This window comes from Lichenostomus cassidix, chromosome 5 (genome assembly GCF_008360975.1).
Source record: "Lichenostomus cassidix isolate B80296 chromosome 5, HeHo_3.0, whole genome shotgun sequence".
Classification (NCBI taxonomy): domain Eukaryota; kingdom Metazoa; phylum Chordata; class Aves; order Passeriformes; family Meliphagidae; genus Lichenostomus; species Lichenostomus cassidix.
This window is the reverse complement of record NC_139486.1, coordinates 37,086,399-37,098,101: the sequence shown is the minus strand read 5'-3', so window position 1 is coordinate 37,098,101 and position 11,703 is coordinate 37,086,399. Positions and strand designations below refer to the sequence as shown.

The window sequence follows — 11,703 nt, the reverse complement described above, 5'->3', positions numbered from 1 at the left end:
ACTTACATAATAATTTCAAATATCATCTGTGGACAGTCTTCCCACCTGGGGCATGTGTTAAATCACATCATACCACCCAGCACCTTCCCAAGTACACACAGCATTTGGTAGCCTGAGTTACTGACCCATCACACAAGCAGTATGTAATTTTTGGCTTGAGGAGCTTTCCTACACAGCTCCAAAGGTTAGTGGATAAAGACAGCAGCTGTCCCAGGACATGGATAAACTGCAAAGAGAACTATCCAAATTCAAGAAAGACTCAAACAAAGGAGAGCATTCTCATAGCTCAAAAAAACCCATCTGAAGAGCTATAAAAATATTTATTTACATCCTGTACACATTACAAAACTCAACCATGCATCCCACAAAGGACTGGAAGAGATTTTATAACTGGAAGTCTGAAAAGCAAAAGGTAAAGTCCTTGATGAAGGCTGCTCTTAAATGGGCAGCTAGGAGTCCTTAAATTTTACCATCCATTTCTCTTGAAAGTCAACTGCTGGGCTCTCACCATCTAGACAGACTAAAACTTGAATGACTTTGATTAAACTTTTAATCACACCAAATACTTTAAAAATAATTAACAACAATAAAAACATCCTGTTAGACCACTGTGGTTGTTTTTTTACATGCCATTGACCTGCTGCAGATAGAAAACACAGATCAAAAAGGACGGAAAAAAAAGAGATTGGAAGGGAACACCAGTGCTGCCCACGTCCTCTCTGAAATAAAGGAGGGGAAAAGATGAAACTGTGGTTTCCTCAGAGGGAAACCAGCTTGGTCTGTTTGATAGGTAAAGACAGAGGCTGAGGTCTTCAGACCAGGCATCACCCTGCACCGTCTGGAGGAATTTATTCATAAGAACAAAACATCAGAAATATCTCTAAAAAGCTTTTTCATAAAAGTCAAGCTCTCCAAACAAAAGTCTGCCAGAGTCACCATGCAAAAATTACTGGATATAAAGAAAACATCCAGTGAGAACATATACCTAGAGTAAATTCTGGACTTGATGTGGCATTTGTGGTGAGTCTTTTAGGGCTCTATATTTGCAGCCCTTGTGTCTGAGGCTGCAATACGGAATTTGGACATAGAAGTGGGATCAAATTAGACATTTTTAAGATTAGATTTGAGCTAGGAAACTCCACTTCAATATTTAAATTGCATTCTCCTCAGAGGGCAACCAACACATATTCTAACTAAACAAGAAGATACTTTTTTTTCCTCTAATGAGCAGTGGTTACTGCCAAGCATTCTGGCCTGCAAAGTAATTATTTTTGATCTTGTTATACATGTAATCAAATTTAGGGAGAAAAGAAAGCAGTTTAGAGACCATCCAAAAGACAGCCAAGGGAGGATATTCAGTGTTTGTACCACTGCACTACAAACTCCTGTTTCTTAGAGGTCTGACACAATATATCTGTGTTACTGAGTGTATGCACACAACACTATTTTGGAGAAACTGCTTGTATGTATATGTAAACAAAAGGTCTCAGGATGAGATTCCTCCCTGTCACACTGTCATTCTATTTGCAGGGTATGGTGTGATGAAAAGGACCATTCAAAATTCGAGTACAAAAAAAGCAAAGAAAGGATCTGGGGAAGACAGATATTATCTTGAGAGCCCCGTTTCCAGCGTGACTGAACAAAACAGCTTTTCCACTTCCTTCAGTCTATTCAACAGTCCAGTGTCTTTCAGACACATTCTCACCTTCTCTGGGAAGAAGTAGAACAACTGGAATGAGAATGGAGGAAAATGCTCCAACATTCACCACAGAGAGGCCACACAACTGTCTTATCTTGACAGTCCCTGCAGGGCTGGGACCATTCTATTAGTGCTTCACTAGGCAAAGATGACAAGAGTGTCCAGGTAAGACACTAAAACCATCTGAACTGCAAGTAGTTTCACCAGTGAAGTACAAACGGAGCACTGCCACTCTTCACCTTGGCCCTCTGCTTGCACAGGCGCTTTGCGATGAGTCTAGTGCTGGTGCATTCTCCTTAATTTCTTTCTGTGTGACTATCTGCAGGTACTTCAGTCGCGTGGGAGGAAGCTGCTCATAAGTGTCAAATCCCAAAGGACTCTCTGCATTCAGCAGTCTGTAGTACAGCAGGTGCTTTTTCAAGTTCTGAAGAAAGAAACAGAAAGGTATCTAATCTTTTCCACCAACACAACATAGTGATCTACAAATAGTACAGTTCCATCATGACTAAGACATTTAATTACATCATCTTCAATAGAAGAGCTATAAAAGGCAAGTTTCTTCCAATAAAATTCACTTTTTTTTTTTTTTGCATGAGAATTCCTCTTCTAAATACAACTCCATCCCAACAGTCCTTCATAATGACTTCTTGCCAGAAACCCAAGTGGATTTTTGAGTGTGAGGTAACAATTTACCCTGGACACTAATCACAGAGGGCCAAATGACGCAGCTCTGTCACACAAAGGATAGATTTTGGCAAGCTCCTTCAAAAAAAGAGAAACCTTACATATGTCCTGTCCTGTTCAGGGGAGGCATCCAACTAAGATTTAAGACAGATCACTGCTGGCCATCTATTCATAGTTGTGCTACAATCATTCCTCTAGCATCTTTAAATATCCAGATATAATACTGCTTGGACAAGAGGCATGGAAATACAGTACAGGAGATTCATCTAGGCTCCAATGGGCTCAGCGTTTTGAGGTCAATTTCTACAAGAACTGGTTAAATGTATTTATAGACATTGCAGGCCAAAATCTTGCTCATCTCCTCTCATTCTCAAATTAGCAAGGTAATTAAACACAAATTTCAAAAGCCAAATATAAGTCCGTAAGAGTACCATGTATGGAAAACTTAATTCCCAGTGGCACAAACTAAATCTTACAAATCCTACCTCATCCACCAACAGCCACGTCTTCCACAGCATGCTTTTCCGAGCAGCATCTGTCTCCTGGGAACAAAACGCATACTTTCCTTAATATGGTGCAATAATACCTTTGCCCAGGGGCATACAGCACTCCAGAATGATTTGTTCATTATACTGATGAGCAGCTTGTTCCAGCAGAAAGGGCTTGAGATGGATATCACTTAAATCCTGCCTCTCTGCTCCTTTCCCTGATCTGAATCTCAGCAGACTTTTCAACCTTCAGGTAGGACTGCAGATCAGAGGTGAAGTGTTGGTAGCAGAACTATTCATTGCTAGAGGCCCCACGGCCACAGGAGGGCTTCTGCTTGGTTACTCAAGCGAAGTCAAAGAAAAGAGTGTTTTGCACCTTTAGATTGCTAGTGCAGAGGCCAAATCTATTACAAGCTCTCTCTGTTTGATCACCTTCCTTATTCTTTCTGCTTTATTCTTCCCCCCATACCACAGAACACACAATTGCTGAGCTCAAAGATTTAGGTAGGACTGGCTACCACTACTGCAAGTGCTTTAGGGTATAATGAACAAAAGCTGCTGCCTCATATGTGGATTGTCAAACAGCTGACCAGTCCTCAACACATTTGCTTACAATCTTTGTTTTCAAGTCCCAAACATCACTGATTCATCACAAGCCACACTGGACTCACACGGAGAGCAGATGCAAAATGCAAAGACTGCAGCCCTGAAGCACTGCTATCCATTACCCACCTGAGTTGTGCTTTCTTGGGAGAAAATAAAACTGTTCACATGGGCCACAGCCACCACGTACAGAACAGGGCACCAGGTGTGGCGCAGCGCACCAGTGACCAGCGTGCGGAAGTACAGTCGCAGGAGGTTCAGGTTATCCTCAGGAGGGAAAGTATAGCGCTCAAGAGGCACGGGAAACTGCAACAAACCCATCCAGAGGCAACATTACAATTGTTGTCAGGGTCTAAGTAGTGAGAGGAAGTTCATGACTTCCAGGTCTAGCTCATGATTTCTAGGGCCCTTCCCCAGCTGTCTGTGCATGCCCACCCATATAACGCGTTATACTCCCTGTTTGCAGCAGAACTGCTACCGCCCACCCTGACTGATCCAATGTGCCTTGACAAAGAGTTGTCAAGACCTCTTCAGCTTTATGGTGAGATGTTTTACCTGTCCTATCACTGAGGCTGATTTTTGGCACAGGTAAGATGAGCGGTTACAAAGTAAAAAGGCAGAGTACTTTTGACAGTGCCACTAAATTCTATCTCTTGTGCTCTGCTCACTCAAAAGAAACACAGTCCTACACTTGACAGACCAAATTTTCTTGCTGGATTACTCAGCAGGGCACAACTCCAGTATAACTGTATGTGGAAAGATGGTTGAGCGGGAAAATGACTATTTATCTATGCATGGGCAAGGAAAAAGTTCTCACCAAGGTGTGAAAACACTGATTTAAGGGAAAGGTAATTGCTAGCAGAACATGAGGTTCAACCAGCCCTTCATACATACAACCTATAAATTAGAAGAAGGTTCTGAATGGTTAGACCAAACAAGGTGTGAGACAGTTTCCACTGAAGACTGAGCAATTTCACAGGTCTTGCCCTCCACATATGCACACAAATCAAGGCTGAAGAATCACAGGCAAGAGGCCAGTAACCCAGAAATACATAGTGACAAGCAATTACAATAAGCCAGGATTACCTGCTGTAATGGCACTCCCAGTGCCCGCAGGATATTTGTGTGCTCCCCAAAAACAGAGAGACGCAGATGAACACTGAAACGCTTCTGTAGAGGTAGAAGAACAAAGACTCCAAAGAGTGGATCTCCAAAGGAGACACCCTCAAATTGCTCCAGGAGACTTATATAGAGATCATGGAAGGATGCCAAACCAGGGAGAGGAGCATCCAAGTTCAGGGAGTCCAAGGCCTTGGGTTGGCAATACACAGAGAGAAGGGCAGCTGTGTAGCGATGGATTGGTGCTTCTAGAAAGAGGTCACTGCCTGTGAGGAAGACACACATAAGCCGTGCAAGTTTGGCAGCAGTTGGGATGCTCTGAAGGGTTTTAGAACGCCAGGTTTCCAGCAACAAGACCCACTGTAGGTTCCAGGTCACAGTGTTGATGAGGTCAAGTGGGAGAGAGCTCAGAACAGCTCCACGTGTCTCTGCATTAGTCACTTTGTTGTAGAGGCTGATAAGTGGGAAGAACGGCCAGTCTGAAGGCAGGATGGGCCCTTTGACCTCAGGAAGCAGCATTGACTGGATGAGGTAATTCCGCCCTTGGTAGGATGCCTGAGAATGCATAAGGGTGGGCTGCAGGTGGACAAAGTGAGAGAGGTAGCAGGAACGAATGGAAGGCAGATTCTGGTATGACTCTCTCAGCAGGGCACCACGAGTAACCTTTGAAGGAAATGGTGCTGCAGAGCCAGGCTGTGCCAGTTTGGCGCTGGTGCCCAGATGCAGGATATCAGAGAAGTCAGCTGCTTCTGGCCCTCCAGCTTTCCCTTCACTGTAAGATAAAGACAAATGAGTTTAAGAAACAAGCAAGCACCTGAAACACCAAACAACAGATGACATAAATTCATCTCTACACAACATCTCTCCTGTTTCAGGAAGAGTTGTATATGCACAGCACTCAACACTTTCTACATCATTCAGCTATTCTAATATGGAGGGCCTGTAAAGCATCAGCTTTCTTGGTATTTACAGGGAATTCACAGAACCACATTTGGAGTTAGCAACACTGAGGCTGTGCCATGAAAACCCCCTGCAGAATGCCAGTGTAGTGTGGAGGCTGAAACCCCTTTTTCCAGAGAGGCAGCCTACTCAGCAACATAGACATCAGGGTGCTGAGATGAAATACTGCATATCAGATAAGGCCTACACGAACCAGTAAGACAATTCTCAAAACAGTAGCTTTGCAACTGGCAGTGGTGAGGTCAAGGGAACCATACAGATTGAGGATAGAGACTGAGCATGTGGAGGGTGTTTGTCAAATCCATATCCCACAGTCTCAGACCAAAGACTCACCGTTTTGTTGATGCAACAAAAAAAACCCAAAACAAAACACCACACAAACAAATCCACTAGCAAATTTTTCTTCCTTCTAAAAAAACAGATTATGTCAATAGCACCTTGGTTCAACCTCCTACAGGGATGCACCATGGCTAATTTCAAATAGATTGAGATGAACAAGATAAACTGCTACCATCCTCTTGCCCAGATATTTGAGACTGAGGTTTCATATTTGAGATGCTCATTACTTCTTTCAGTGTAAGGTGGAAGACACGGCATTTGTCAAATCAGCAAAAAATTGTGTAACAACTTGAATAATAAGGATTTGAGGAAGATTCACTAAGCTTTTCAGGCTATGTCAAATTCTCATTTATTTTCTAGATGCACAATGCTCAGGATGGCAGATGCTACGTCTTAGTGAGAATCGGTTATATCAGGAATCACATGAGCCTTGTCACAGAGAAAATCAAAAGAAACTGGTCACATTTCTCAACACTGGTATATCAGAGAAAAATATGCAACTACAGTGCTTGTCTGATTAGAAGGTTCTGTGCCTGGACAAAATGCCAATAAGTAAGTAAAAATTACCTACAGGTCCTGTTAAAGGCAAAAATTATGACAAAACTGCAGTGCCAATGTGTTTTTTCCATTTTCCCCATGTTTTCCCACGTAGCAGACTAGAGAAAGGAAAAAATGCAAAGCTTACGGAAGAAACTCTGGATTAAAGGCAAGATCCAGCAGGACCTCGTGAGCCAGATGCTCACTCCCTGGCAACAGACGGCCTAGCAATGCCATGGCAACACAGTGATGGAGTGAGGCATGCTGGGTGTAATCCAGACAAGTGCCTGCCTGTACAGGAAACAAAACAACAGATAAAAACACTGTACCATTTGTCAACAAGACAATCCACAAGGACGGGAGGGTCAAACAAGACACAGACCTTGCTGCAAAGTGAAAGACTGAGGCAGACTGCAAGACCTGTCAGCATTCATACCAAGAGATACTTCTGTTTCCCCTGGCTCCCTTAGATAGTTAGACATCTTTTGTAGCAGTACAGTTGAAAATTTTGTTATTACTCTATTGCAAAGACAGCCAAAAATATAATTTTTCCGTCCAGAGTATTTTGGAACTAAATCCCCAGAGCAGTAACTGGAAAGATATTACTCGCTAATGGGGCATAAATGTCGCTGTTGAGCCGCTAGCAGAGAATTAGAAACCCAGGTTCTCAGGCAAGAAAAGAGAGAGTTTATTATTTTGATTTCCATATATATAGACTTCTCACAGGTCACCCAGATTGGTCAGTCAAAAACCTCCCCCTAGGCCTAATTGGCCAGGCCTGAACTGCCCAAGTCTTGAGACCCTGTTTGCAAAAACATCCAAACTTTATCTTTGTTTATAAAGCACAGCAAAATGTTCTCACGAGAAAGACCTGTGCTGGTCACACATAAAAGTCAGCAGAAGAGTTGCCAGACCTAAGTCAGATACAAGAAGGAACAGGGATGTGAAGATCAGCTGCCAGTGAAGTCAGTTCCTTGGGTGAAAGAAATGAAAGGAGAAATAACAATACCATTCTCCGAGCCAACGCTAACACAAAGTACTGCAGGTGATATTCATGGCGTAGGATCCATGCAGATGAGGGAGTTACAGAGGGAGGTCCAGTCTGCCAGCTTTGATGCAGATAATCCTTCAAGCCTCTGCAGCCCAGCACAGAGCTGTACTATAAAGGAAACACAAGTGGACACAAATAATATTAAGACAGTTTGTGTCTGGAGGGAAGCAAAACATAGTCCTCTCCAAGGCCCACTCCCTACCTTCTCACGTAAGAATTCTTGTTGGCCACCCCAAAAGGCTTATTTTAAAATAGCCTGATAAGTACCTAGTTTTCTGCCTCAGTGTCCACCTGCATCCATCATGACTATACCCATCACAGAAAACCAATAGTCACTGTCTACATTTTCCACAGTGCTTTGTAAGGCAGAAATCTGGCCAGTGGCTCAAAATGTTCTTCTCTTATCTGGTCAGATATTTCCATTAGTAACCAGTCAGCTAATTCAACACTAGGTGACACAGGAAGGCTTTGAGAAAGCTTATACTAGGTATTCCATCTTTTTAGGGCTCAGCCATTTGCTCTTTAGAGTCTGCAATCTTCCATGACTCATTCTAAAAATTCAGAACAAACCAAAGTAGGAAGGAACCTCTTCAGTCACTGTAGCACTCATTTTCTTCTTTAATATTATCCTATTTTTCTGTTATATATGCTTCAACCACGCTTTTCCTCTACTGACACCCAAGTTTTATATTTTGCTTAGCCAAACAAGTCATTCATACCTTCTCAACATTCTTTATAAATTCGTCCTTTAAGCATCACCTGCTCTGTAATTCCAGCTGCCTGCTTTCAAGTGAATATTGGAATTCAAAGACAAGATATTTTTCTGATCCTCATCCCACCTGTTCCGAAAGGGGCGCTGTTTCTATCTATAATACTTTGACATTTTTAAAATAAAAATGTACAACTATTTGCTTTTAACAGTCCTTCTAACCTCTCTTTCACGCCTAGGAAGATACAAATAGTAACCTCCCTCACAAGTGTATCATCATCATCATTTACCTAAAATTTACAGTGAAAAAGTCTATTCTCACCTTGCTGGTCAGGCCCTTGTGAATGTGAGTGATGTTATTGATGAGAAATAGGAGGGCAGTGAGGAAGGGGAAAGGTGACTTGGAGCCAACCAGGCTTAAAGGAGGTTTGCCCCCAGTGCAACTCAGAGATGCAATGCTGATGACAGATTCTGGTGCCGGGGAACAGGACAGAGGGTTGCACAAAGCAGAACATGGCCTGTGTGAACAAATAAAGAGAGAGGGGTCAGGTCAAAAGCATTCATAGTGCTGAGGAATTATCTTGTTGAAATGCTGCTATCTGCACTGTACCACACATTGAAGTAAAATGGAAGCCCTGGAGACAGTGAAAGGAAAAAGCCAGTATCACAGTTGGTATACTACGCACTAGTGCCATACAAGCTTAATGCCAGTCAGCTGTCAGGAACCCTTAACTTCAGCTAAATTGGTCATGATGAGCAGAAATACTGATGCTGTGACGCATCTCTGATGTCAAATACTTGAATGCATTGGACCTTTGATTTTAAAAAAATACGCCTTTCCCCACATACACACGCACACCAGGCTAATAAAGCTACCCACCCACTCAAGACATTTCAATAATAAACTTGTAGGCAAAGCCAAAAAGCCAGATTATAAAATTGACATTGCAAAAATGCTGCCCTTTATGTACTAATGAAATGCATATTTTTAAATTGTATTCAGAAAGAACTTAGCTTTAATGTGACTGTGCAAATCACTCTTGGTGTGTGTGTTCTCTGCAGGTGAACCTACAAATTCTCACACCAGCAGTGCTTGCAGGGCCCACAGCAGATAGACCATGTCTGAACAGGTTAAGACCACCACAAGAAAGAGTGACCACAAGGAAGATGCTCAGTGGTAATGGGGTAATTAGGGCAAACTCCATCAAAAATCATTACTCTATGGCAGAAAACTAATTGCTTAAATGCATTGCTCTTTCTACCACTGGTATATTACATGTAGGAGATGCACAAACACATCTGTGGCTCACAGAGTACCCTGAACTCCTGGACATAAACCACCTAGAAAGTTTAGACAAAATTGCAAAATACTAAGGCAGAGATGAGCTGACTCAAATTTTTACCAGCCAGTGTTAAGAACAGCCTAGGAAAATTCTTGCTATAAGCTTTTACAGCCTGACCAAATCCATTGTTTTCAGATCTCAAGGACAGACAGAAAAGAGTCTAATGAGTGCTCTTGTGTTGGAAGCTTTGGTGCCAAGAGCTTCAGGTCTCAGTTTCAGTCATGAAAGAACATGGGCCAAACTGTTTGGTGACCATTCAAACACCTCTTGAAACCAAAAATTTCAAGTGTCCTTTATATTGGATGTTCTCAGAGGCAGATGGATGCCTCTCTGACTGCAAGTTAGGCCTTTTAGATTCTCCACTCCAGAAGATTAATCACAGCCTAGTAAGGAGGCTCCCTCTAGAGCAGAAAGACAGAATATCTGCAGTGTTTAACTGTTCCCAGAGCAAGAGCTTATGTTATCCATATGTCTGAAAGAACAGTTTGGTATTTGTTCTTTTACTTCTCTGCAGGGGTTTTCAAAGCCCTAGTGAAGCTCTGCAGGAGCTTAAATATGTGAATTTAGTTAAATTCTTTTATATAAGCAGCACCACACAGAGCACATGAACCATACATGCACACACACACTTACCTCATCATGTAAGAGGAACTCAACTAATGGTACTTGTACTACTTTTTTCTTTTTAGACCAGTGAAACCAAAGAAGAATCAAAGCCAAGAGCGACTAAAATAATCTGAAATTGATATGAAAACCCCAGCTACATGGCAAAGCAAAGATGCAGCAGCATCAGTAGAAAAGGAGGTGCTGCAGAACCTCAGCAGCCATTATGCCTTTTCCATGAGCAGAGAGAGAACAAAGCAGGGTGTAGACAGAACCCCACTGTACTCTAATTCCCACATCTGGGGCACACTGCACAGGGACAAGAAGTGGGAGGGGGAGAGCTGTCACACAATACAGTATAGAAATGGGGTTCCCTTAGCTTCTGGCAACAGCACCTTCGCAGTGGAATGGCTTTACCTGAGCAAGTCCCACATGCTGTCTATGGCTGGCTGGCTGAGAAGAGGCTGCAGCACCTCAGATGTCAAACATTCCAGCTCCTCCAAGCAGTCGACTGGATTGACTGATGGCTGTAGAAGACATGGAGAATGACAGGAAAAGACAGTGAGTGACCACAGCATCTAAAGATGGCAATAGGACAGATTGATTTATTTGCTTCCTCTGTGTTTATGATCTTTCTCCCAGACCACATCACCTACATAGTGGTACTGCTCCAGGTCAGAGCTGGCCTCGTTGCTCGTGGTGTGGAAGCTAAGAGCTGACACCTCAAGGTGTTCTCACACTCAGGTATTAAAACAATCCCAGAGATTCTTAACTGGCTGGAAGCAACATATGGGATCCTTGGAATCAAGATTCCTTAAATAAAAACTTGGCTAAGCCCCTCTCCCCATACCATTTACCTGTTTCTGTTTAAATTGAAGATGACACAAAGGTGATCAGAACTACCTTGAGAAATCTGAGAGGCACCATGAGGGTCTCCAAAAAAAAATTTTTTTTAAAATCAGCTGCATAAAGTGTGATTGACCTACCCATCAAAGCATGCTGTGGATGAACACTGCACAGAGGAGGAATTGAGGCTTTTAGAGAATCATCCAAATTTTTCTGACCTCACTAAGCAATATTCCAGGTTGAAGGAACATGGTGGCAAATTTTAACACTTTTTATCTTCATTAGAATGCTGCTTTAGGATACAGAAATACTCATTTCCATTACATAAAACCTGATTTTCCCCAGGTGAAATCCACCTCCAGAAATCACTAAAGCCTTTGTGAAGATGTTAACCTTAGTTTTTAATAGTCTAACAAAAATATTCCAAGTAGGTCCCAGTATACACTAATCTAATTACTATACAAGTTGATTTTTTTTGCACTAATCTATTCAAACATGCTACATACTTTTTTTTTTTTAAGTCAGCTAACCACAGAAAGATGATTGAACTTCTTTCTAAGTGGAAATTAAAAAACCCAGCACAATTCAAGGACTTAAAAAATTGTTTCCTCAGCCACTCTTCTGGGATATCTGTAAAGGTTAAAAAGGAGTATTAACCTCTTGGCTGTCCTGGTTCCTTAATGCTCAACACATAATCACAGCATGTGAAGGGCATATAAACT

General features: G+C 42.2%; 1 protein-coding gene across 6 annotated transcripts in view; it reads right to left on the bottom strand.

The window, feature by feature from the left end:
- Positions 1-301: 301 nt before the first annotated feature.
- RPAP1 (RNA polymerase II associated protein 1) overlaps positions 302-11,703 on the bottom strand; it is a 48,232-nt gene continuing 36,830 nt past the window's right edge. For all 6 annotated transcript variants that reach the window (XM_085062390.1, XM_085062391.1, XM_085062385.1 and 3 more), the window contains exons 18-25: positions 10,553-10,662; positions 8,512-8,707; positions 7,439-7,588; positions 6,578-6,720; positions 4,561-5,365; positions 3,604-3,780; positions 2,869-2,925; positions 302-2,123 (exon numbers count right to left, since the gene is read on the bottom strand). In XM_085062390.1, the coding sequence (XP_084918516.1) occupies positions 1,935-2,123; positions 2,869-2,925; positions 3,604-3,780; positions 4,561-5,365; positions 6,578-6,720; positions 7,439-7,588; positions 8,512-8,707; positions 10,553-10,662 (1,827 nt within the window). In that variant the 3' untranslated portion in view covers positions 302-1,934. The remainder of the gene's footprint in view (positions 2,124-2,868; positions 2,926-3,603; positions 3,781-4,560; positions 5,366-6,577; positions 6,721-7,438; positions 7,589-8,511; positions 8,708-10,552; positions 10,663-11,703) is intronic.